Below are 22,888 nucleotides of genomic sequence, written 5' to 3' on the forward strand. Positions count from 1 at the left end.
TCCATCCTTGTATTTCTGAATTCCACCTCTTCAGTTCAAGGGATGTGTCCACACACACAGGCGGCAGTCTCAGCCCGTTCCAGCATTTGCACACCTCTCCAGCTTTCCTGCGCAAGCCGGTTCCACGTTTTCCACCTGGCCTCTCCTGTCAAGCCAGAGGACCAATCCCTCTCTCAATACTGGGGCTCCACACGCAGAATCCAGTTCTGCGTTTGGCATAATTCACACCAGCCAGATCCTCCTTGCGCTCCACCCCAGGCTTTCACTGAAGCTGACCTCGTTTGCATCGACTTCCCCTCTGGGCTCTGCACCTGCCGCCCTCAGTCCGTGAAGCCCGGCTCCAGGTTTTCCTTCTGCTTCCTGACTCGGATTCCAGCTCTCCCCTAGCCATTCCTGGGCAAACTCCAGTTCCGTGCTTTGGGGCTGCTCAGGGCTTCCTCTACTCTGCCCGCCTCTCCCGCTCCCTTCCCGAGGCGGAATCCAGTCCCGGGCTTTCCCCGGTCTCCTGGCTCCGCTCCCAGGGAGTCCGGCTCCGGTTTCCCCTCCCTTCACTTTGTCCCTGGCTCCGCTCCCAGCTCGCTCCGCTTCCGGACTTTCCATCCTGCCCCCTCCCTTGGCAGGCGCCTGGGAAAGCAACGGGGCACTCCTGGGTCCCTGCCCTGCAGCCCAGCAGCGCCCCATGGGGTCCTGCCCTCCAGCACCCAGGTGAGACCCAGCAGGGAGAGGGGGGGGGGCGAGGCATCATCAGCAGCAGGAGCTGGAGTGGAGTTGGAGGGAGGGGATCCCAGGGGTCATCCATTCCAACCCCGTGCAAGTTAACGGAGGGAAGGAGGCAAGAGTTTCTTGCAAGCGGTTTGGGGGCTGAGGGTGTTTAAAAAACAAAGTTTTGGGGTGGGATTCTTGCCTGTGGGACCCTCGTCGCAAGCGCCCTTAAGAGGAGGCGGGTTTGGGGTGAAAACGGGCAATAGGGTGGGAGGCACCCCCCCCCAAAAAAAACAACCATGGGGAATACCACCCCCTCCCCTGCTTCTCTCCACCCCCAGCTGCCCTCGGGCGTGAGGGGAGGGGGTCCGGATGTTCCCCCGCTCTCTTCGCCACCTGCTGGACGGGGGAGGCGACGCCGGTGTGACCCTCAGCGCTTTCCGGAGCAGGATCCCCGAGTCGGAGCGCGGAGGACCCCCAACTCCTGAGCAGGTCAGTGGCAGCAGGGAGGTCTTTGTTGGGGGGGGGGGAAGGACACATGCAGGGGTTACTCTCTGCGGGTATGCTTGGCAAGTGCTGGGTTCAAGAGTTCCCTCGCCCGTGCCCACGAGCCATAGAAGGGGTACCCCCGGGGTCATCCAGCTCAGCCCCAGCCATTGCAGGAACCACGGTCCCTTACAAAGCCCTGCTTAAAAACCTCTGGCGAATCCCAGCATTGCCCAGGGTCATCTAGTCCAACCCCCACCGACTGCTTCCAGAGGTGACCCCCCCCCTTTGCAGACAGATGTCCCGCCCGCCCGCCTCATTGTGTGGGGCTGGTCCGCTTGGGGGTCGTGATCGCGCTGCGCCCCCTCCTCCTCCGCCGGCCTGCACTGCAGGATTGGCGCAGTGCATCTGTTTGCATTCCCGGTGTGCAGGCTGGGACAGGTGCGTGCGCGTGTTTGTGTGTGTGTGTGTGTGTGTGTGTTTGCGTGTCTGGCTGCTGCTCTCTATTGACCCACTGTGTGGCTCCGTTGCCCGGGTGACAAAGCTCCGTCTCTGGAGGCGAGCACCTTTGATCCGGTGTTGTGGGCACGCCTTCCCAGCTGGCAGCTGCACCTGTTGGACTCCGGCCTGCCTGCCTGCCTGCTGCCTAGGTGTGCATGTGTATCGCGGGGCTTCCAGGCAAAGGCCCTGTTGTTGTTGTTCGGGGGGTTGGCTGAGAGAGAGAAGTGGAATCTGGTCTGGCCTGTTTTTGGGGAAGTCCTCTGCAGGGCGGGGAAGGGGCCGGGCCCAATCCTGCGAAGCGGAAGGAGAGGAACCGACACCGAAAGGGAGGCAGGAGAGAAACACACGCGAGGAGGCCTGGGTGGGGGGCCGGGAGTTCAGCCTGGGCCCCCCCATCCTAACCCTCTTTCTGCCCATCTCCTGAAGCAAAGAGGACCCCCCCCCACTTTCTTCAGCTGGGGGCAGGAGGGGTGCAAAGGGGGTGGGGTGATCTGCCACCCCCATGAAGGTCTTCCTCCGCCTGGGGGGCTGCCTGGAGCCGGGAGGGGGCTCCGCAGAGGGGGGGATCCTCACCCGCACCCGTTGGTACTGCCTGCCTGTGAAGGTAAGGCTTGGAGGGTTTTATGGGGGGGGGGTGTCAGAAGCCAAGGTGGTGCCGTGGCTTGAGGACTTGGGTTCAAATCCTGGCAGGCTGCCTTCTCCCAGCCTGGCCTCGCTCTCAGGGACAGAAATGCCGCAGGCCCACAAATAAATAGACATAAATGAAGAGCACTCTGGTGGCAACTTGGGGGGGGGGGGAGGAATTGCACACGGGCTAAAATGTCTCTTTTTTCTCCCCCCCCTGCAGCCCCCAGTGACCTTGTGGGAGGAGAAGGAGGAAGGCGCCATCTACACTGTCAGCTCTCGGCTGCCAGGGGGCGCCAACCAAGCCAGCCTGTTCTCTGGGGTAAGTCCTGCCCCATGCCTGGGGGGTGGGTGGGGGTGTATATTGCCAAAGGAAGAGAAGCGTCATTAAAAGGCGTATCACTCACATTGCTGCCTTTTCGTGGCATTTGGCAAAACGTCACCTGTTGAATTTCTGCCTGCTGTGCAACAGTTAGAGGCCCTGATGGTGCGCAAGTCAGGCAAGGGAATGGCGTGCCCTGCCCTCCACAGGCCAGATTAGGATGAGGAGGCGGCGGCTGCCTCTGTTTACATAAAATTGAAAAATTGGTTGGGACCCCCCAGAGGTCATCCAGCTCAACCCGCCAGCCGTGCTAAGAAATCCACAACTTACAGCTCACAAACCGAGCCTCCTTCCTTGTCACTGAAGCCCACCCCTTTCTTTTTCTGCCCCCTGCCACAGGGCGAGGACCCGCCAGGCGCCTCGGGTCCCCCGGGGGCTGCTGATGCCTCGGCGCTGGGGGTGTCGGGGTCCCCGGCCGGCCGCTCTCGGGTGCTGAAGGCCGGATCGCTGCCCCGCCTGGTCAGGCACCTTCTGGAAGCCCCTTCGCTCGGGGACACCTGCTACGTGCCGGCCTTCCTGGCCACCTACCGGACGTTCGCCACCACCGGCCTGGTCCTGGGGCTCCTGCTTGAGAGGTTTGCAATGGAGGGGAGATGGTCTGGGGGAGGGGAACGTTGGCAGTGCTGTTTGTTTGGTCCGCAGGCGGAAGCCCAGCAGGTGTAGCTTCTGCCGCATAGTTAACATTGCTGAGTTTTCATGGTAAGAACAGAACATCACCGGTTGGGTTTCTGCCTGCTGTGCAGCTGCCTGAGGCTGTGGAGAGGTGGCGGGTCGCTGGCAGGGTAAGAGTAGAAGGATTACTTAATTTATTGAGTCCCTTGGTTTTTCTCACCGCCCCCCCCCCCCCCCCCGCAGGCTGCAGGCGGTTGTGGGTTCAAGTTCAGACGCTACCCCGGAAACAGCAGACCTTCAGCGGTGAGTGGGTGCCTGCTTCTTTTTCCCTGCTCCCCTGAGCACTTAATAACAGCCCCCTCCCCAAAAGAAATGTCCCCCTCCGCAGCCTAAATCCCATTTTCTGAGCTAATTCCTAAGCTGCTTCTGGACTCTCTCCTCTCTCTACCAGAAGGATGGCTGCCTGTGTTGGTGTTATGATTATGAACTGGGTACGGTCCTTGAATCGTAGCACTGGAAGGCACCCTGGCGGTCATCTAGCCCAACCCCTTGCCGTGCAGGAACCTCAGAGGTCCCTGAACTCGGCACATGCTCAGAGGCTCAGAGGTCGCCGCGAGCCTTTGGGTTCGTCTCCAGCCTTGCTTTTTAATGGCCTTACGTTAGTGCAATCCCATACGTAGAAACACAGAAGTGTAGAGTCGAAGGGGTCCCCCTGTGGTCATCTAGTCCAGCCCCCGCCAGGCAGGGATCTCAGCGAACGCATCTAGGACAGGTGGCCCTGCAACCTCCTGAAGTGGTTCTTGCGTGTCTACTCAGGAGTAAATCCCGCTTGTTTACGCCTTGTTGAAAATATTTGTCCAGCTTTGTGTCATATAAAAAAGATAATCAAAGCCATTTATAGCAATAAAATCATAAAGCCTTCTTTGCACAAGACCATGTTAAAAAGTTACCTTGTTATCTTGTAAACCTCTTTTTTTTTTAATGATAGGTCGGTATACGTATACATATTTTTAATAAATAAATAAATAACCAGCCATCAGTTCACCACTGACGAAGGATTTACATCTATTCCATTATTAGGATTAGGATTTCTATATCACCCATCAAAAGCTTTCAGGGCAATTCACTAGATAAAAATACAAGATTAAAACACAAATAAGTGGTTTAAGCAAAATAACCCAAACGAACACAAAAATAGTCAGTCATTCCTTCCTCTCCTCCCGGCTTGCAGAATAGAGATATTTTCTGCTGTCCTGGGAGACTGTCCTCCTGGGCTGTCCCCTTTTGGAGACAGGACATTAGGTCAGGAGAGGGTCAAGCAGGGCTGCTCCTTTGAGCCTTGAGTGGGAAGCGGGTGCGGGAGACGACACCCTCCCTGAAACGCCCTCCGGAGAGACGAGGCGCTGGCCGGCTGCGTCTGGTCTTGCCGTGGGGCTCCCGGGAGGGATTGGCGGTGAGGCACGTGGACTGGGGCGGGGGGCGGAGCGAGGCCAGGGCACGTGGGCTTGGCTCCCTCGCATGAGTGAGTCACCAGAGACTCCCTGATCTGGGAGGCTGCACCTGCTGTCTGGGGTAAGGTGTCTCTGAGACGGGCGCAGAAGAGGGCAACTGGAAAGGTCATAGAGCCACAGAATGGGAGAGTTTGGAGGGACACCAGAGGGATCCAGTCAAATAATAATAATAATATTATAATAAGAATAAATTTATTATTTATACCCCGCCCATCCAGTTGTGTTTCTCCAGCCACTCTGGGCGGCTTTCAACAGAGCATTAAAAACAGAATAAAACATCAAATATTAAAAACTTCCCTAAACAGGGCTGCCTTCAGATGTCTTCTGAAAGTCAGATAGTTGTTTATTTCCTTGATATCTGCTGGGAGGGCGTTCCACAGGGCGGGTGCCACCACCGAGAAGGCCCTCTGCCTGGTTCCCTGCAATCTCACTTCTTGCAGGGAGGGAACCGCCAGAAGGCCCTCGGGAGATGGACCCAGGTGTCCGGGTGGAGACGCTCCTTCAGGTCTACTGGGCCGTTTAGGGCTTTAAAGGTCAGCACCAACACTTTGAATTGTGCCTGGAAACGTACTGGGAGCCAATGTAGGTCTTTCAAGACCGGTGTTATGTGGTCTCGGTGGCCGCTCCCAGTCACCAGTCTAGCTGCCGCATTCTGGATTAGTTGTCGTTTCCGGGTCACCTTCAAAGGTAGCCCCACGGAGAGCACATTGCAGTAATACAAGCGGGAGATAACCAAAGCATGCACCACTCTGGCAAGACAGACAGCGGGCAGGGAGGGTCTCATCCTGCGTACCAGATGGAGCTGGTAGGCAGCTGCCCTGGACACAGAATTAACCTGCACCTCTCTGCAATGTAGTCAAATGCAATGCAGGAATCTTTTCTCCATCATGGGAACTCACATCCCTGAGAGCTACTGACTGAGCCATCCATTTGGGGTTTTTCATTCGGAGGGAAGGCGAAGAAGAGACCGATACAACTGGAGGAAAATGGGGTTGGACTAGATGACCAGTAGGCCCCTTCCAACGATTCTATGATTTTATGCTGGAAACCACAGAAAGGGAGAGGGCTCTTGGGTTTGAATCCCGCTTGCCCGTTTCCCATAACGGGCCCCTCTGCTTGGCTGCTGTGCGGGGGGAGGGGGTGGCTTCCTGGGGTCCCATCAGTCACAAACTCCCTCCCCCCTTTCCCCTCCCCCCAGGGCCCTGGGGTCTCTGCTGTGCTCCTGGCTGGACGGGTACCCGGAGGACTTTGTGGGGCTGGACGCTGGCCTGAAGGAGCAGCTGGGAGCCTGGCTACGCTGGGCGCTGGGTTGCGGATCGGACCCCGAGAAGACCCTCCTGGCGGCCGGCCAAGAGGGAGCCCCCAGGGGCCAGGAGGACCCCCGCGAGGACGAGGGCATCACGGACGAAGGGCCCCCTGACCCCCACTACATCCTGGGGCTCCAGGCGGAAGACGTGGCCGCTCATCTCACCGCGCAGGATGCTGTGAGTGTAACGGGGGGGGGCAGGGGAGAGGGCCTGGGGGGATCCTGCAGGGGGTCTGGATGAGCTCCACAACCCTCGTTCTGCCCTCTGTCACGGCCCACCCTCCACCTCTTCAGGCATGAGGACTGGAGACTTGGGAGGTTTTGCTTTCCGTCAACGAAAGCTGTTCTTGGTCAGTGAGAAAGAGGAGGATTGGACTGAGAAGAGACTGAATTATTGGGACAATTAAAATGTTAAATGTTAAATAAACCTTGTGGAGGGAGGTGTGTTAAGGTATATAGTAGTGTACATATGGTTGATTTGAATATGTATATTATTGAAAACGTATATTATTGAATATTGTATACCCAATGTATCAGCCGCCTGGGGGTTTTCACTGTTTGTGTTTGGGCGGTTGGTAAAAAATTAATAATAATAATAATAATAATAATAATAATAGTAAAATAACAGAAGCTGTTCTTCCTGGTCAGAGAATCCCTTGCCTTTCGCCCAGCCTGCGTTTGAGGGGCACAGATTTCGGGTTCCTTTTAAGCCAGCCTGCCAGGGATTGGGGCCTTTTGGGCGGGTGGGCTCTCCTGTCTTCCTCCCCCCTTCAGTTTCTTCTCTCCCCGCAGGATCTCTTCCTGCGCCTGGTGCCCCACGAGTGCCAGGGCCAGCTGTGGTCGCAGCGGGACAAGAGAGGCCACGAGGGGGCCTGTCCCTCCGTCCGCGCCACCGTGGCCCAGTTCAACCGCGTGGCCAACGCCGTCGTCTCCTCCTGCCTGGGCGACACGGAGCTGCGGGCGGCGCAGAGGGCAAGGCTGCTGGAGAAGTGGATCCGCGTGGCAGAGGTGGGTCCTCCTCGCAAGGAGGGCGTCGCGGTTCCTTCTGTCCCTTTCCGGCTTCGTGCTGGATTAAGCTGAAATCGTAACAGAATGATGGAATTCATAGAGCCATCGAATGGTTAGGGTTGGAAGGGGCCACCCGAGGGTCATCCAGCCCAGCCCTCTGCTGTAGCGTTCCCAAAGCAAGGAAGGATTGGACTCTGATTAATAAAATACACACGAGGCTTGACCAGCAAGACTCTGGGCGGAGGTGCCAATAATAATAATTCTCCTCTGTCCACCCCTTGGCCCAGGTCGTTTTATTCACAAAAGAACTTTTTACACAGTGTTTGTAAGAATCAATCAGATTTCCTCTGAGCATTTCAAAACCCCCACGTGGGACAAAGTCAGATCAGAAGAAATTCTTTTAACTACAAAGACTACTTTGAGCATGCAGGCATATCTGAGAGTAAATAAAACAGGACTAGAGGAATGCATTCAGCAAAACCCTGGAGGTGATAAACAGGAATAAACAGGAGAGACAGGATGGCAGTATTTGCCATCTCCTTGTGAACTCTCTTCCTGGCCCTTAAGATCTGTCTAAAGATTAAACTACATCAAAGTGACCTACTAACTTTATGTACTGCGGATGCCTGATGAAGAAACTGTCCTCTGTTTCAGAATGCTTATATGTGCCTGTCAGGCGTAGAGAAAGCAAATGGCAGAGGTGGAGAGGCCTGTCGGATTCGATCAGAAACTGTTGTCAATGAATCAAACCCAGTCAACGCATTGCTGACACAATGGCTTGCTTCATTTTTCATAATTCCTCATAGCAATCCCACCTGACCCCCCCACTCAGGATATTTGCACCCCTACACTCTGCAATGCAGGAATCTTTTGCCCAACGCGGCACTCGAACCCATGACCCTCAGATTGAGAGTCTTGTGCTGTACAGACTGAGCAATCCAGAATGCAATCGTGGAGTTGGAATGGGAAGGCAGGAATAATAATAACAATAAACAAACAACAGCAACGTTTCTGAGTCCATGGAGCGGGGTTTGCCAACTGCTGTTTTCTCTATTTATTTGGAATGTTTATAAGCTGCATTTGTATTGTTGTTTAGATTTAAACACGTGGCCTTTGCATAAAAACCTCCCAGGAAGGCGGTTGACAGACGCTTTCCTTATTTTCTCTTTCCCATCCCAGGAGTGTTTTCTCCTCCGCAACTTCTCCTCTCTCTATGCCGTCGTCTCTGCACTGAAGTCCACCCCTTTGCATCGCCTCAAGAGGACCTGGGAGGAGACATCCAGGTGGGCCCCGATCCTCTGCTTCAGAGCTCCTTTCCCTTGCAGAAACACACCCACCCACCCACGCACCCCTTCTCTGAGACCCTGAGCTTCTTCCAGGCAGTAACAAAAACCAGGCTGTCCTCTGCCCTGGCCATTCCCCTCTTCTTGCCCAGGTCCTTCGGTCCTCCTCCCAAAGCTCTTCTCTTCCCTGCCAGGCACCCTCTGGAATTGTAGGGTTGGGTGAGACACCTCTGGGTCATCTAGTCCAACCCCAGAATCACAGCTAACCAATGCAGCAGAGGTCTCTAGGGAGGTCCCTACAAAGACATGAGCCTGATCCCTCTTAGGCAGGGCGCAGCCCATTAAACTTCTTTTTATATAATTTTTTATTAATTTTCAGCATATTTAAACATATTTTGACACCTTATACAATTTTTTAAAACATATTTTGACATCTTATACAATTTTTCATCAATCTCGTCTGAAAATCTTCCAATCTAATCTCTAAATGTACATTTCCCACTTCTTCCATTACATTTAATTCATAACGAATATCACTGTACCTTCTCTAATTTGCAACGCTTCATAGATTTCTCCTTACACAGCTGCTTGTAGTCCTGCTAGTGTAATTTGTTGGTAATACGGTTGCTCTTCAAATAATTTGTATATTTCTTCCAATCTTCTGTAAATCTCTGGTCCCGCAGGTTTCGAATCCTTCCTGTCATTTCGTCTAATTCTGCACAGTTCATTAATTTGTTTGCCATTCTTCTTCCGTCGGAATCTCCTCGTTTCCATTTCTGGGTGCAGCCCACTAAACTTCTAAAGGTGGCCTGGCTGACCTTTTGTCCCTATCGGATTTCAGTCCTGGGGTGCGGTTGAGGGAGGGGGTTCCCTTTTGAGACTGCCCTACTCAGTTTCTCTCCCCCCTTCCAGGGACTCCCTCCGCTGCTATGAGGAGCTGAGCGCCGTCTGCTCGGAGGAGGACAACTACAGCCAGAGCAGGAGGCTCCTCTTCCAGGTGTTTATTCCACGTTCTCCGCAGAATCGGGATCCAAAGGACCGTAACAGATTGGAGTACTGGGTCCAGGCTAACAGAATGCATTTCAACAGGGACAAACGTCAGGCTCTGCACTTAGGAAGGGAGAAGGAGATGCACAAATAGAGGATGGGGGGGGGGGCACCTGGCTGACTAGCAGTACATGTCAGGAGGATCCGGGGGTCTTGGTGGACCACAAGCTGAACATGAGTCCACAGGGTGATGCAGCAGCGAAAAAAGCTAATGCGATTCTAGGCTGCATCAAGTCTAGTGTCCAGATCAAGGGAAGTGATAGTCCCACTCTATTCTGCCTTACTCAGACCACACTTGGCGTACAGTGTCCAATTCTGGGCACCACAATTTAAGGATCAAGGGTCTGGGAACTAAGCCTTATGAGGAGTGGTTGAAGGAGCTGGGTATGTTTAGCCTGGAAAAGAGGAGACTTGAGGGGAAACTTCAAATATCTTAAGGGCTGTCCCACGGAGGAGGGAGCAGGCTTGTTATCTCCTGCTCCAGAGGGTAGGACTCGAACCCATGGCTTCAGGTTACAAGAAAGGAGATTCCAATATACGACAGTAAGAGCTGATTGACAGTGGAACAGACTGCTATGAGAGGTGGTGGACTCTCCTTCCTTGGAGATTTTAAAGCAGAGGTTGGGTGGCCTTCTGTCATGGATGCTTTAGCTGAGATTCCTGCATTGCAGGGGGTTGGACTAGATGACCCTCAGGTCCCTTCCAGCTCTAAGATTCTATGATTCTCTCCCAGGTCGCATTCTGCCACTCTAACCACTGCACTACCCTGGCTCTCCATGTCTAGAAAGTGGTTGACTTTTAAACACACACACACCGGCTTCCCAAGGCACAAAAATGTTCAGGGCTTTGACTTTTTGCGATTTCCAGTTCCTAATCTATTGCATATCCTACCCTGCGGTAATCCCTTGCATCTCTGAGCCAAGGTTCTCACTCGGCTTGTTTGTTTTTGCACCATCGGTGCTTACAGTCCTCACTTTCCGGGCAACAAACTCTTCCGAGGCAGCTCACGAGCGGAAACAGAACACAGGAAAGAAAAAACAAACATTGAAGTTCAGGTGCCGAAGCAAAACCAGATGGGGTGTGTCAAGTGTTCCTCTGCATGTCTCCGACATCCGGGACAAGGCCTGAGACTCAGGGCTTTGTAGGAATTGCAGCGAAAGAATCCTTGGCAGACGGCCATCCAACCTCTATAATAATAATAATAATTTTTATTTATACCCCATCCTCCCCAGTCAAGACCGGGCTCAGGGCGGCTAACACCAGGTATAAAAACAATTGATTAAAATACAACTTAAAAACAAGATTAAAATACAACATTAAAACATTAAAATGCAGCCTCATTTCAGTGGAAACTTTTTTTGGGATGAAAACATCAAGTCTTCACCAAGGCCAACTATCCAGACTGGTCTTACGTGGGCCAGAAAAAAGCCAGGGAAGTCCCCAAATAGGAGTTCCATCACAGGAGGAGAAAGGAAAAAGGAAAGAGGGGAAGGGGATCAAGTTGATTCCAAGCCAAAGGCCAGGCGGAACAACTCTGTCTTACAGGCCCTGCGGAAAGAAATCAGATCCCACAGGGCCCTGGTCTCATGAGGCAGAGCATTCCACCAGGCCGGAGCCAGTATTGAAAAGGCCCTGCCCCTGGTTGAGGCTAGTCTGACTTCCTTAGGGTCCGGGACCTCTAGGGTGTTGCTATTTGTGGACCTTAAGGTCCTCCACAGGGCATATCGGGAGAGGCGGTCCCGTAGGTACGAGGGTCCTAGGCCTCTGCTTGAAAACCTCCAATGGGGGAGAGACGCTCACCTTTTGAGGGAGTCTCCTGATACCCCCCCACTGAACACATTTTTGAATGCAATTTGGACCGATTTGCACATTTCGCCATGCAATTTATCCTAAAATAATGCAGTTCTGAATTCTCTTCTCCTGCTCCCCACAGGATGGCTACCCTCGAGGGGCTGGGGCGGACCCGATCCAGCGCAGGCAGCAGCGGAGATCTTTGGAGCATCGCCCCATGGTACCCAGACTTCAAGAGGAGGGGAGGCGGGCTAGGGCCGAGGGGCCAGGAATGCAGGGGTCCCCGTCTCTGACTCCTTCCTCTCTCGATCTCTTCCCCGCAGGGCGTGGTCCCCTACCTGGGCACTTTCCTCAAGGACTTGGTGATGCTGGACGCAGCGACACGGAACAGGCTGCAGGTGAGGACCGGGCGGCAGGCGGGAGACGCCAACCCTGGGCAGGCCGTTCGGCAGGGGAGCAGACTTATAGAACTACAGAAATTTGGGTTTTGAAGGGACCCTCAAGGGTCATCCAGTCCAACCCCCTGCAATGCAGGAATCTCAACTCTCTCGGAAGGCAGTGGGCTCTCCTTCCTTGGAGGTTTCTCAGCAGACGTTGGATGGCCATCTGTCAGGGAGGCTTTGGTGGAGATTGCTGCCTTGTAGGGTGGGCTGGATGACCTTGGAAGGTCCCTTCTGTGATTCTGCGGCGAAGTGACCCAGCTGCCTCCAAATGCAAAGGTTGGATTGGCAGGAGGATGACGGAATGGCAACTTGCACAGAGAGACAACTAGGGAGTCCCTTCCCTGGGAGAGAACTTTGGGGTGGGAATCCCAGCAGTCATGAATGAACGAATGAGCAAGCCAATTTTATGGGGGCAAATTAGGAGATCTTATGGTGCACTCAAGAAACAAGTGCAATTTGGGAATTACTTCTGTGAAAAGCAGGAGGCAAGCGACTTTTGCTGGCCCTGGTGGGGCTGGAGCTGTCTCGTGGGATTCATTTGCGCTCATTTCTGGAATAATTACGTCTCTCTTCCCCCCGAGTTGCTCGGGGTCCGACTAAATCTACAATTCTGTGACTCTTTCTCTTTGCAGAACGGGTACATCAACTTCGAGAAGCACCGCAAGGTACGTGCCGCGTTGGAAGAGGGGAGGAGCATGCAACGGGCACCCCTTTAAAAACGGGGGGGGGGGGCGCCTTCTATTATTAATGCCCATTTTTCTTTGTGTCTCCCCCTCCCAAAAAATAGGAATTTGAGATCCTCACCCAGCTGCGACTCCTGCAGGCCAACTGCCGCAACTACGCCCTGAGCCCTGACCGGCACCTCCAGCGATGGCTGCAGCGCCTGCCCAGACTCAGCGAGGGCCAGAGGTGGGTCTCAAGGTCCCACCTGAAACCCAGTCCGCTCTTTGGCCCTAGAATCCTAAATCGGTTGGAAGGGGGTTCCCGGAGGTCACACGGTCCACCCCCTGACATGCCCTGAGCCCCTCCGTTTCTGCAAATGTTTAGCTGGAATTTGTGGAGGGACCCCCAGATATCATGCAGGCTGACCCCTCAAAAGCTAATAATAATAATAATTTATTATTTATACCCCGCCCATCTGGCTGGGTTTTCCCAGCCACTCTGGGCTGCTTCCAACAAAGTATTAAAATACAGTGGTCTGTTAAACATTAAAAGCTTCTCTAAACAAGGCTGCCTTTAGATGTCTTCTAAAAATCTGGTGGTTGTTCTTCTCTTTGACATCTGATGGGAGGGTGTTCCACAGGGCAGGCACCACTACCAAGAAGGCCCTCTGCCTGGTTCCCTGTAACCTCATTTCTCTCAGGAAGGGAACTGTCAGAAGGCCTTCGGAGCTGGACCTCAGTGTCTGGGCAGAACGATGGGGGTGGAGACGCTCCTTCAGGTCTACTGGGCCAAGTTTAGGGTTTGAAAGGTCAGCACCATCACTTTGAATTGTGCTCAGAAACGTACTGGGAGCCAATTTAGGTCTTTCAAGACCAGTGTTATGTGGTCTCGGTGGCCGCTCCCAGTCACCAGTCTAGCTGCCACATTCTGGATTAAGTTGCAGTTTCCGGGTCACCTTCAGTAGTCCAGACGGGAGATAACTGCAGACAGTGGAGCGGTCTCCCCTGACAGGCGGTGGGCTCTCCTTCCTTGCCTCTGTCATGGAGGAAGAGCCGAGATTCCTGCAAGGCAGGGGTTGGACTGGATGACCCCTGGGTCCCTTCCGATTTTATGACCATCCAGCCCTTCAATGCAGGAAACTCAGCTATAGAATCCTTGACAGACAGCTTGTCAGAAACCTCCAAGGAAGGTTTTCCCGGCCCCTCCCCTTCCCAGTCTGGTCTGGAGATTTGGGGGAGCCCCTGGAACAGATTTAGGGGGTTTATGGGGGGCAGGATGCATCCCTGTCCTGTCGTTTTTGCTGCAACAGACTGAAACACGGCTGCTGTTTTCTCTTCTGGGAATTAATTATTATTATTATTTTTAAAAGTAAAATATTTAAAGCAGACATTCTCCCTCTTTCTCTCTGCCAGCTACCAGCTCTCCTGCACGATCGAGCCGCCTGCGGAAGCAGCGACCCCTGGCCGCCCCGTGAAGCCCACCCTGGTGATCACCCACTGCGCAGAGTGAGAGGCGGAAGGGCCCGGGAGAGATGGGAGGGACCCCTGAGGGACATCTAGCCCAACCCCTTGCCAAAAAAGAATGCATGACGGCTGGCCACCCGTCCTCTACTTTAGAAACCTGCAGCGAAAGAGGAAGTCTAGCCCCACCTCTTCTCTCCCTCCGCCCTCTAATTTCGAAGCTTTCTTTTCAACGAACAGATAATAGGATTGTAGAGCTGGAAGGGGGACCCCTGAGGGACATCTAGCCCAACCCGCTGCAATGCGGGAATCTCAGCTCAGGCACCGCTGGTGCTCAAATGGCCACCCAACCTCTGCTCCCAAGAAGGAGAGTCCAGATTGCAGGTGTCCAGCTGGAATCTCAAAACCCTAGTGCTGTAGAGCTGGGTCCCACCTGCCGAAACTTATTCTCCTGGTCCCTTCCCAACCACCAACCGCTTCTCCTTTCTTCTCCAGCCTGGCCACCTCGATTGGGATGAGCACCCTTGTCTCCTGGGACAAGCCCAGCTCCCCACAAGCCCCGCCAGACCTCCTGCTGCCTCCAACATCCCCCACCCCCCACGGGCAACCGCACCAGACCCAGGTGAGTTGGGGGGCCGGGACGATGTCCTTTCCCAGCTGCGATTTGTGAGCTCTGCGGGAATTTTCACTTTGTAAGCAGAACAAGGTTCCTGCTTAGCATCAGTTTTTAAGGAAAGGGCTGGTGCTATGCTGCTTTTACTGTGATTTTCTGTACCTTTAATCTCTCACCTGGTTTCTATCTTAGGGCTCCCATACCTCCAGGGTTTCCCAGACACTTCCAGGATTTGGGCCTGGAAAATGGCGTCTGGGGGTGGGGGGATTTTCCTGAAGCCAGCAAAATGTCGGGGGAAACCTGGAAGTATTGCAAAAGGGGTGAAAACTGTGATAAAATCTGCAGGAAAAAAGCTCCAGAAAAAAAGAAAAAAGCTCCAGAAAATCAGCAGCTTTGTCCGGATTTTCACTTTTGGAAATATGGCAACCCTAATGTATCTTATCTACCTACCTATTTTTGTTTAATTGCTTTTTCACAATTTTCTTTCCTATGATGCTTTTATCTGTTTCCATTTTATCCGTAATCCGCCTTCAAAAGCACCTGGGTTTGGAATGAGGCCACCTTACCCTCCTAGCGACTGCCTGTTGGTGCTTTTATGTTGCATTTTTTTCATGTTTTTAACTGCCCTGGGATCTGTGGAAATTTAACAATCAATTTAGTACCTACTAAGGACTCATACAAAGCAACTGTGCCAAAAGGGGCATCGTTGTGAATATTAGAACTGTGGGGGGAGATTTCTTAAAGTCCCCCGCTGCTGCCGGCCCGTGTAGACAGCACTGAGCCGGACGCATCCCTCGCTAACCCTTGCCTCCCGCTGCCTCCCCAGTGTATGAAGTGGCCCTCCGTCTCCGCACTGGACACGGCCCCGGAGAATGCCTCCCCCTCCTCTCCGGAGGGCTTGGCCCCACCCCCTGTCATGGGGGGCACCTTCGTCCGGGGCCACCGGCGCTCGGCATCCTGTGGGTCGGCCTACCCCACGGCCCCCGCCCCAGACAGCGGACTCCCCTCCGACTGCCGCATCATCCGCGTCAGCATGGCTCTGCACAACGGCACCCTCTACAAGAGCATCTTGGTGAGCGAAGCGGGCAGGACTCCTGGGGAAGAGGGGGCCTGGCCAGGGAGGGGGGCGCAGGAACAGCCCTTAGCTGTCCCCCGTGCGCGGCAGGAGGTTGGTCTAGACCAGGCACCCCCAAACCCGGCCCTCCAGATGTTTCGGGACTACAATGGAATGAATGTTGTTATTACGGTCACAGATCAGTTCCGGCTTACTTACGGTATCAGGAAAATGGTAAAACACTACAGGGATACATTGAATTGCAAATGGGTACAACAGAGACAATAATACATTATTTATTACTATTACTATTACAGTGGTACCTCGGGTTAAGTACTTAATTCGTTCCGGCGCTCCATTCTTAACCTGAAACTGTTCTTAACCTGAAGCACCACTTTAGCTAATGGGGCCTCCTGCTGCTGCCGTGCCGCCGGAGCACGATCCCTGTTCTCATCCTGAAGCAAAGTTCTTAACCCGAGGTACTATTTCTGGGTTAATGGAGTCTGTAACCTGAAGCATATGTAACCTGAAGTGTATGTAACCTGAGGTACCACTGTATAGCGGCAGTGTGTGTGTGTGTGTGTGTGTGTGTGTGTGTGTGTGTGTGTAATCTTGATCACTAAAATATAACCTAAAATTATCATTTTAAACCTCAATCATTTTGGCAGTACAGCTTGTTTCCTAAGTTTTATGGCAGTCGCACAGAATTTGGCCTCCCTGAGTGTGATCTCCAGGTCCTTCCCCTCTACCAGGAGTTTTAGACATTGACATTCGGACCCATTTGGAGATTTTTGTATAACAGGAGTGATAAATACTGAGGGACTACAGTTCCCATCACCCCTGACCACTGGTCCTGTTAGCTAGGGATGATGGGAGTTGTAGTCCTAACACATCTGGAGGGCCAAGTTTGGGGGTGCCTGGTCTAGATGGCCCTAGGGCAGCCTTTCTCCACCTGTGGGTCCCCAGACGTTGTTGAACTACAATTCCCATTACCCCTAGCTAGCAAAGCCAGAGCTCAGGGATGATGGGAGTTGTAGTCCAACAACATCTGGGGACCCACAGGTCGAGAACCTCTGCCCTTCCCGGGCTGTAGCTCTATACTTCCCCAGCCAGGTGCCTGCCAGCTGTTTCGCTCTACAACGTGGGACCAGGTTATCTGTGTCGCGGCCTGACCCCACACACAGCCGCTCAGCTGCTTGGACTGCAAGGGCTGGGCTGGATGACCCCTGGGGGCCCCTTCCCACTAACTCGATATAATTTTGTGATTGGCTGAACTGGCCCATTTGCAGGGGCGACGTAACACCCGTTCTGCATCTGTAGTAAAATGGATTTTCCGACGTGGCAGCTCCTGACTGTGGAACTCCCTGCTGAGTGACACCAAGCAGATACCATAGGATCATAGAATCAGAAGGGACCCCAAAAATCATCTAGTCCAGCCCCCTGCAATGCAGGAATCTCAAGCGCCCCCGACAGATGGGCACCCAACCTTTGCGGTGATCTTATCAGTACCTCCTAAAAAAGGTTTTTTATTTTAGACAGGCCTACCCAGACGCGGGGACGCGGGTGGCGCTGTGGGTTAAAGCCTCAGCGCCTAGGGCTTGCCGATCGAAAGGTCGGCGGTTCGAATCCCTGCGGCGGGGTGCACTCCCGCTGTTCGGTCCCAGCGCCTGCCAACCTAGCAGTTCGAAAGCACTCCCGGGTGCAAGTAGATAAACAGGGACCGCTTACTAGCAGGAAGGTAAACAGCGTTTCCGTGTGCGGCTCTGGCTCGCCAGAGCAGCGTTGTCACGCTGGCCACGTGACCCGGAAGTGTCTCCGGACAGCGCTGGCCCCCGGCCTCTTGAGTGAGATGGGCGCACAACCCTAGAGTCTGTCAAGACTGGCCCGTACGGGCAGGGGTACCTTTACCTTTACCTTACCCAGATAACGTAGAACGTTGGTGTGTTTTAGTGTGTTTTCTGTTTGCCGCAAAGGTTTTTGTTTCATTTTAAGGTTTTACATAGTTATTTACACACTGTTTCTACCCATAGTTTCATTGTTTTTCAAAACCGCTTTGAGACTTGTTTGTTTTGTTACAATCCAGCGGCCTATAAATTTTATGAAATAAACTCCCAATCGGCCCCAGTCCAAAAAATCCCGAGGGGCACCCAGTTGGCAAAGGCTGAAAATCCTGTTTCTCCTCTCTCTCTCTCTCTCTCTCTCCCTCCCTGTGCTATTGCTGCCTGCCCCCCGCAGGTCACGAGCCAAGACAAGGCGCCGGTTGTGATCGGGAAGGCGCTGGAGAAGCACAATCAGGATCGGGTCCTGGCCCCCAACTACGAACTGGTGCAGCTCCTGCCCGAAGGCCGAGGTGAGGCCCGCCTCTGCGCTTTGGAGTGGGGATCTGAGGGGATGTGAATCCTGCATTGCAAAGGGGGCTGGACTAGATGAGCTCTGGGGGGGTCCCTTCCAACTCTACAATTCTGTTGCAAGCATTTACGCCACTGGCTTTAACTGCTGCCTGCGGGATTTTGCAGTGCGTCAAATTGCTTTTAGGTTACAATTAGCTTTCCGGTGCTTCCCCGGCAGCTTATACAGTGGTACCTCGGGTTAAGAACTTAATTCGTTCCAGAGGTCCGTTCTTAACCTGAAACTGTTCTTAACCTGAAGACCACTTTAGCTAATGGGGCCTCCTGCTGCCGCTGCTCCGCCGGAGCCCGATTTCTGTTCTCATCCTGAAGCAAAGTTCTTAAAACGAGGTAATATTTCTGGGTTAGCGGAGTCTGTAACCTGAAGCGTCTGTAACCCGAGGTACCACTGTAAATGTTTCCCTAAAAAACATTTTTCCAACACAGCAGCACAGAGGACGGTGTCTTTTAAACATTTCCCCTGCTTCAAGGCTGCCCAATGGACTTCAAAGTCTTTATTATCCTCCCCTTGTTTGTCAGCAGATTCTAATCAAGCCGTCTTCTGCTGTTGACAAAGTGGCAAAAATCTTGCGGCTTTGTATTTGGGTTTTTAAGAAAACGACAGCTCAGGTTCTGCAAAGCTGCAGAGCAACAGAGGTCTGGGAAAGCAGTGCTAATAGAGGAGGGTTGTGTTTTTTTTAAGATTGGAGATGAGCTGCGCCCCCAGGAGTCCTTGTTTCTGGCTTTGGGCGTGCCATTCCTTTTCCACAAGGGAACTTCAAAAATGAGCAGTTCCTCTCGTTCTTCCACCTTGACCCCTCCTCGCTCTCTCTCTTCCTCCCACCCCCGCAGAGCTGGCCTTCCCGACCACGGCGAACGTCTTCTACGCGATGAGCAGCACCTGCCTGGACTTCATGCTGCGACCCAAGCGCTCGCGGGAGAAGCCGCCCCCTCCGCCTCCCCCGCCCAAGCCCAAGCCGCCCAAGGGGGTGGAGATCAGCGCCACCTTCCCGAAGATCAAGGCCACCGGGCGGAAGATAGCCAGGGCCCTCTTTTGAGTTGGGCGGCAGGAGGACAGAGCGGTGCCTCGGTTTCCACTCGCTCGGGGCTGGTGGCCCACGCTGCCCTTGAGACTGGGGACAGCACAGGGTTTCAACGCGGTGTCAGAAGTGGCAAAATGTTGGCAGAGCTGCGTTGGCAGGCCTGGCTGGCGGAGAACCCTGGTTTTCCAGAGTCTTTGAGGAACTCGATGTCCTTAACTGCTTGGACCCGGGGAAAGGGACACCAGAGGGCAGGACCCGATCCGACGGATGCAAACGACGAGAAAGGAGATTCCGGCTAAACGTTAGGAAGAACTTCCCGTTTGATGGTGGAACTGGAGGTGGCAGAGTCTCCTCCATTTTTTAAGCGCAGCTTCGATGGCCACCTGGGATCCTTTAGCTATGATTCTGCCATCTCAGGGGGCTGGACTAGATGATTCTTGCGGGCCCCTCCTGATCCTCCGTTTCTGAGTCCGTTGTCCGATTTCCAGTGTCAGCACCTTTCCTTTCCTTCATCATGCCATTCACAGCTCATTTGGGTAGAGCATGGGGCCGATAAGGTTTGCAGTCCCACCTTGGACGGTTGGACTGGGTGATCCTCAGGTGCCTTCGAACTCTGCGATTCCCCTCTAGCTCAGGGGGAAAGGCTGCATTGTCGAAAACACAGATGTCGTGTCGCTCTTGTCGTGTCTTGGAAGAGTTTCCATCTGCGTTGTGCACTTCCTGTTGCCGTCGCCACCGGCTTCCTGTTTCTTTGCCGTGGGCGCCTTCTCCTCTCGCTGTGGGCTCCTCCCACCCCCCGCCTGCCCCAAGTGCCTTAGCTGTCAATGGGAGGGTTGCCAAGTAGCCCTGAGGCACTTCGCTTCCTGCTGCGGGGAGGGAGGGCTTGGCGGATTGCCCTGACGACGGCTCCCTCTTTTTGGACTGGTGGGAAAGTGGAGCAATTCTGTGCCTGTCGGAGGCTGTTTCTCACAGATCCCAGATGCAAACTGCCCCCTCTGCTAAGCTCAGCTGCCCCATATCTCAGGGAGGGTGTGTGTGACTCTGAGATGCACTTGACACTGCGTTGAGTGCAAATTAACACTAATTTTTTTAAAAAAGACGGCGCTATGTTGTGAGGCTGTGGGGAAGGGTTCGGCCTGACCCACGGCCAAATCTGTCCTTCCTAAAGCGAGGGGGAAACGTCATGTGTGAATCCTGATGCTGGTGGGAAGATGGTGACTTTTCGCGGCTGTTTTACACAGACAGTCACTTTGCAAATTCCGCTCCAGCCACCCTCAGGTTGGGATCTCCTCCAGGGGTTTTGCACTGACTTTCCCACAACCCCCTACCGATAGCTTCAAGTTACGAGAAAGGGGGTTCTGCGTAAATGTCTTTCTGAACCGCCTTCTCCTTCCTCAGAGGTTTTGAAGCTGAGGTTGGGTGGCCGTCTGTCGTGGGGTTAGGCTAGATGGCCCTTGGGGGTCCCTTCCAACACTTGAATTCTATGATTCACTGGAGGTTGGGCGGGCTTCTGTCAGGTATCATTGAGCTCTGGTTCCTGAAGTGCAGGGGGTTGGACTAGATGACCCCGGGTGCCCCCTCCCAATATCACAGTTCCGAGATGAAGAGTGACTAGTGGGGTGCCACAGGGTTCTGTCTTGGGCCCGGTCTTATTCAACATCTTTATCAACGACTTGGATGATGGACTCAAGGGCATCCTGATCAAATTTGCAGATGACACCAAACTGGGAGGGGTGGCTAACACCCCAGAGGACAGGATCACACTTCAAAACGACCTTGACAGATTAGAGAACTGGACCTTGACAGATTAGAGAACTGGGCCAAAACAAACAAGATGAATTTTAACAGGGAGAAATGTAAAGTATTGCACTTGGGCAAAAAAAATGAGAGGCACAAATACAAGATGGGTGACACCTGGCTTGAGAGCAGTACATGTGAAAAGGATCTAGGAGTCTTGGTTGACCACAAACTTGACATGAGCCAACAGTGTGACGCGGCAGCTAAAAAAGCCAATGCAATTCTGGGCTGCATCAATAGGAGTATAGCGTCTAGATCAAGGGAAGTTATAGTGCCACTGTATTCTGCTCTGGTCAGACCTCACCTGGAGTACTGTGTCCAGTTCTGGGCACCACAGTTCAAGAAGGACATTGACAAACTGGAACGTGTCCAGAGGAGGGCAACCAAAATGGTCAAAGGCCTGGAAACGATGCCTTATGAGGAACGGCTAAGGGAGCTGGGCATGTTTAGCCTGGAGAAGAGGAGGTTAAGGGGTGATATGATAGCCATGTTCAAATATATAAAAGGATGTCACATAGAGGAGGGAGAAAGGTTGTTTTCTGCTGCTCCAGAGAAGCGGACAAGGAGCAATGGATCCAAACTACAAGAAAGAAGATTCCACCTAAACATTAGGAAGAACTTCCTGACAGTAAGAGCTGTTCGACAGTGGAATTTGCTGCCAAGGAGTGTGGTGGAGTCTCCTTCTTTGGAGGTCTTTAAGCAGAGGCTTGACAACCATATGTCAGGAGTGCTCTGATGGTGTTTCCTGCTTGGCAGGGGGTTGGACTCGATGACCCTTGTGGTCTCTTCCAACTCTATGATTCTATGATTCTATGATTCTATGAGATTCCAGGACTTTTGGACTACAGTTCCCTCCAGCACCTGATGGGGAGTTGTAGTTTAAAACCCCAGAGGCGATCTCAAGTTGAGGAAGGTTGGGAGTTTCCCCACTTTTTCCGCTCCTGCAGGCTGCTCCTTCTCACCGCGCAGCTAACATTTTATATACGATCCTTGCAAATTGGCTCTCGTCTTTCGTGTACTGTCTGAAACTCTGCAGAGTCCCCGATATATTTTTATACTATTTAAGTTTCAGCACAAGAAACGCCTTCTTCACGGGAGCCTTTTAACACCTCTGTGGGCCGAGCTGCACCGGTTGGGCTGCTGCCTGCCCCTTGCCGCCGTCTCACAGCTGCCCACGGGCAACCAGCACTTTCTACCTGCTGCCTATAACTTTTTTTCCTCTTTCTCTGGAGGAAAAACGATGTGTTGAATGTTAAAAACATTTGTAGTCGGCTGCATCAGGGACACTGAAACTTTCTATAAAATATTATTATGAAAAGAAGCTTTGTGGTATGAAAAGCTTTGTGCGTGGGGAGAAGGGGACACAGACTGAGATGGGAGTACTTCTGAGGACGTGAAGAGTGCACTAAAACAAAATGGGAATATTTGAGCCATCTTCAAAAAATTACTCAGAGGTTCTGTTTACAAGCAAGAGTCCTTAGCTGCCTCTACATTTTGGACATATTCCAAAGATCTCCTCTGCCAGCTTCTAGGTGGCTCTCGCCTCTTCTTGCCTACAGCAGCAAAGTTGGAAACATTCCCAGGCACCTGTCCCCGGCGAGGAGGTGAACCTGACGTGGGGGGCACCACAGGGCTCTTTGCCAGCCCTAGAGAAGCCGGCAGGCGGCTGCAGCCTGGCCCTAGAGACCCGAGGAGGGGCAGAACCTCTCCAAGCCTGGAGATGCGAGACATGATAGCCGTCTTCAGATACCTCGAGGGCTGGAAGAGGGAGCCAGCTTGTTTTCTCCTGCTCTGGAGCAGGGGGGACTCGAACACAGGGCTTCAGGTTACGATAAAAGAGGATTTCTGGCAGGAAGAGCAGTGGGCTCTCCTTCCTTGGAGGTTTTTAAGCAGAGGTTGGGTGGTCATCCACAAGGAATACTTTAGCTGAGATTCCTGCCTTAGCAGGGGGTTGGAATGGATGACCCCCCGAGGTCCCACCAAACTCTACATTTCCATCCTTTCCCTAGAGAGCGAACCGGACGTCCCTGCTCCCTAGAAAGCTCTGCCAGTGCAGCGGGAGTTGCCAGAAATCCCATCCTTCTCAGCTTTTCAGCAGCTCTTGCGGAAGTGGGTGGCTGTCAGCTGAACGAGGGTCTCATCCGAAGAACGTGCTCTGCTCCCACCTTGGCAAGG

At 53.3% G+C, this 22,888-nt stretch overlaps 1 protein-coding gene across 2 annotated transcripts; it reads left to right on the forward strand.

Moving 5' to 3' along the window:
* The first annotated feature begins 469 nt into the window (after window positions 1-469).
* Window positions 470-22,032, forward strand: RGL2 (ral guanine nucleotide dissociation stimulator like 2). 2 transcript variants are annotated; one of them, XM_083425116.1, is made up of 19 exons: window positions 470-705; window positions 1,044-1,194; window positions 2,537-2,635; window positions 3,035-3,270; window positions 3,551-3,610; window positions 6,017-6,302; window positions 6,917-7,132; window positions 8,312-8,415; window positions 9,328-9,412; window positions 11,396-11,473; window positions 11,577-11,651; window positions 12,329-12,361; window positions 12,484-12,605; window positions 13,772-13,864; window positions 14,315-14,441; window positions 15,259-15,504; window positions 17,722-17,836; window positions 18,726-20,523; window positions 21,546-22,032. In XM_083425116.1, the coding sequence occupies exons 2-18, from the start codon at window positions 1,075-1,077 to the stop codon at window positions 18,929-18,931; spliced, it is 2,301 nt and encodes a 766-aa protein (XP_083281242.1). In that variant the 5' UTR covers window positions 470-705; window positions 1,044-1,074; the 3' UTR covers window positions 18,932-20,523; window positions 21,546-22,032. The 2 variants fall into 2 exon arrangements, with proteins under 2 accessions (XP_083281242.1, XP_083281243.1); XM_083425117.1 differs by lacking the exons at window positions 470-705; window positions 1,044-1,194 and adding an exon at window positions 1,911-2,293.
* Window positions 22,033-22,888: the final 856 nt, after the last annotated feature.

The sequence above is a fragment of the Podarcis tiliguerta genome (assembly GCF_965153285.1).
Source record: "Podarcis tiliguerta genome assembly, chromosome: 2".
In the NCBI taxonomy this organism is placed as follows: domain Eukaryota; kingdom Metazoa; phylum Chordata; class Lepidosauria; order Squamata; family Lacertidae; genus Podarcis; species Podarcis tiliguerta.

What these genes read in the sequence shown, in the direction of transcription:
- RGL2 (XM_083425116.1), top strand. Translation starts at nt 1,075, where the DNA reads ATGTTCCCCCGCTCTCTTCGCCACCTGCTGGACGGGGGAGGCGACGCC. An exon ending in CTTTGGAGCATCGCCCCATG is followed by an intron (nt 11,474 to 11,576) that starts GTACCCAGACTT and finishes TCTTCCCCGCAG; the next exon opens with GGCGTGGTCCCCTACCTGGG. An exon ending in AGACTCAGCGAGGGCCAGAG is followed by an intron (nt 12,606 to 13,771) that starts GTGGGTCTCAAG and finishes TCTCTCTGCCAG; the next exon opens with CTACCAGCTCTCCTGCACGA.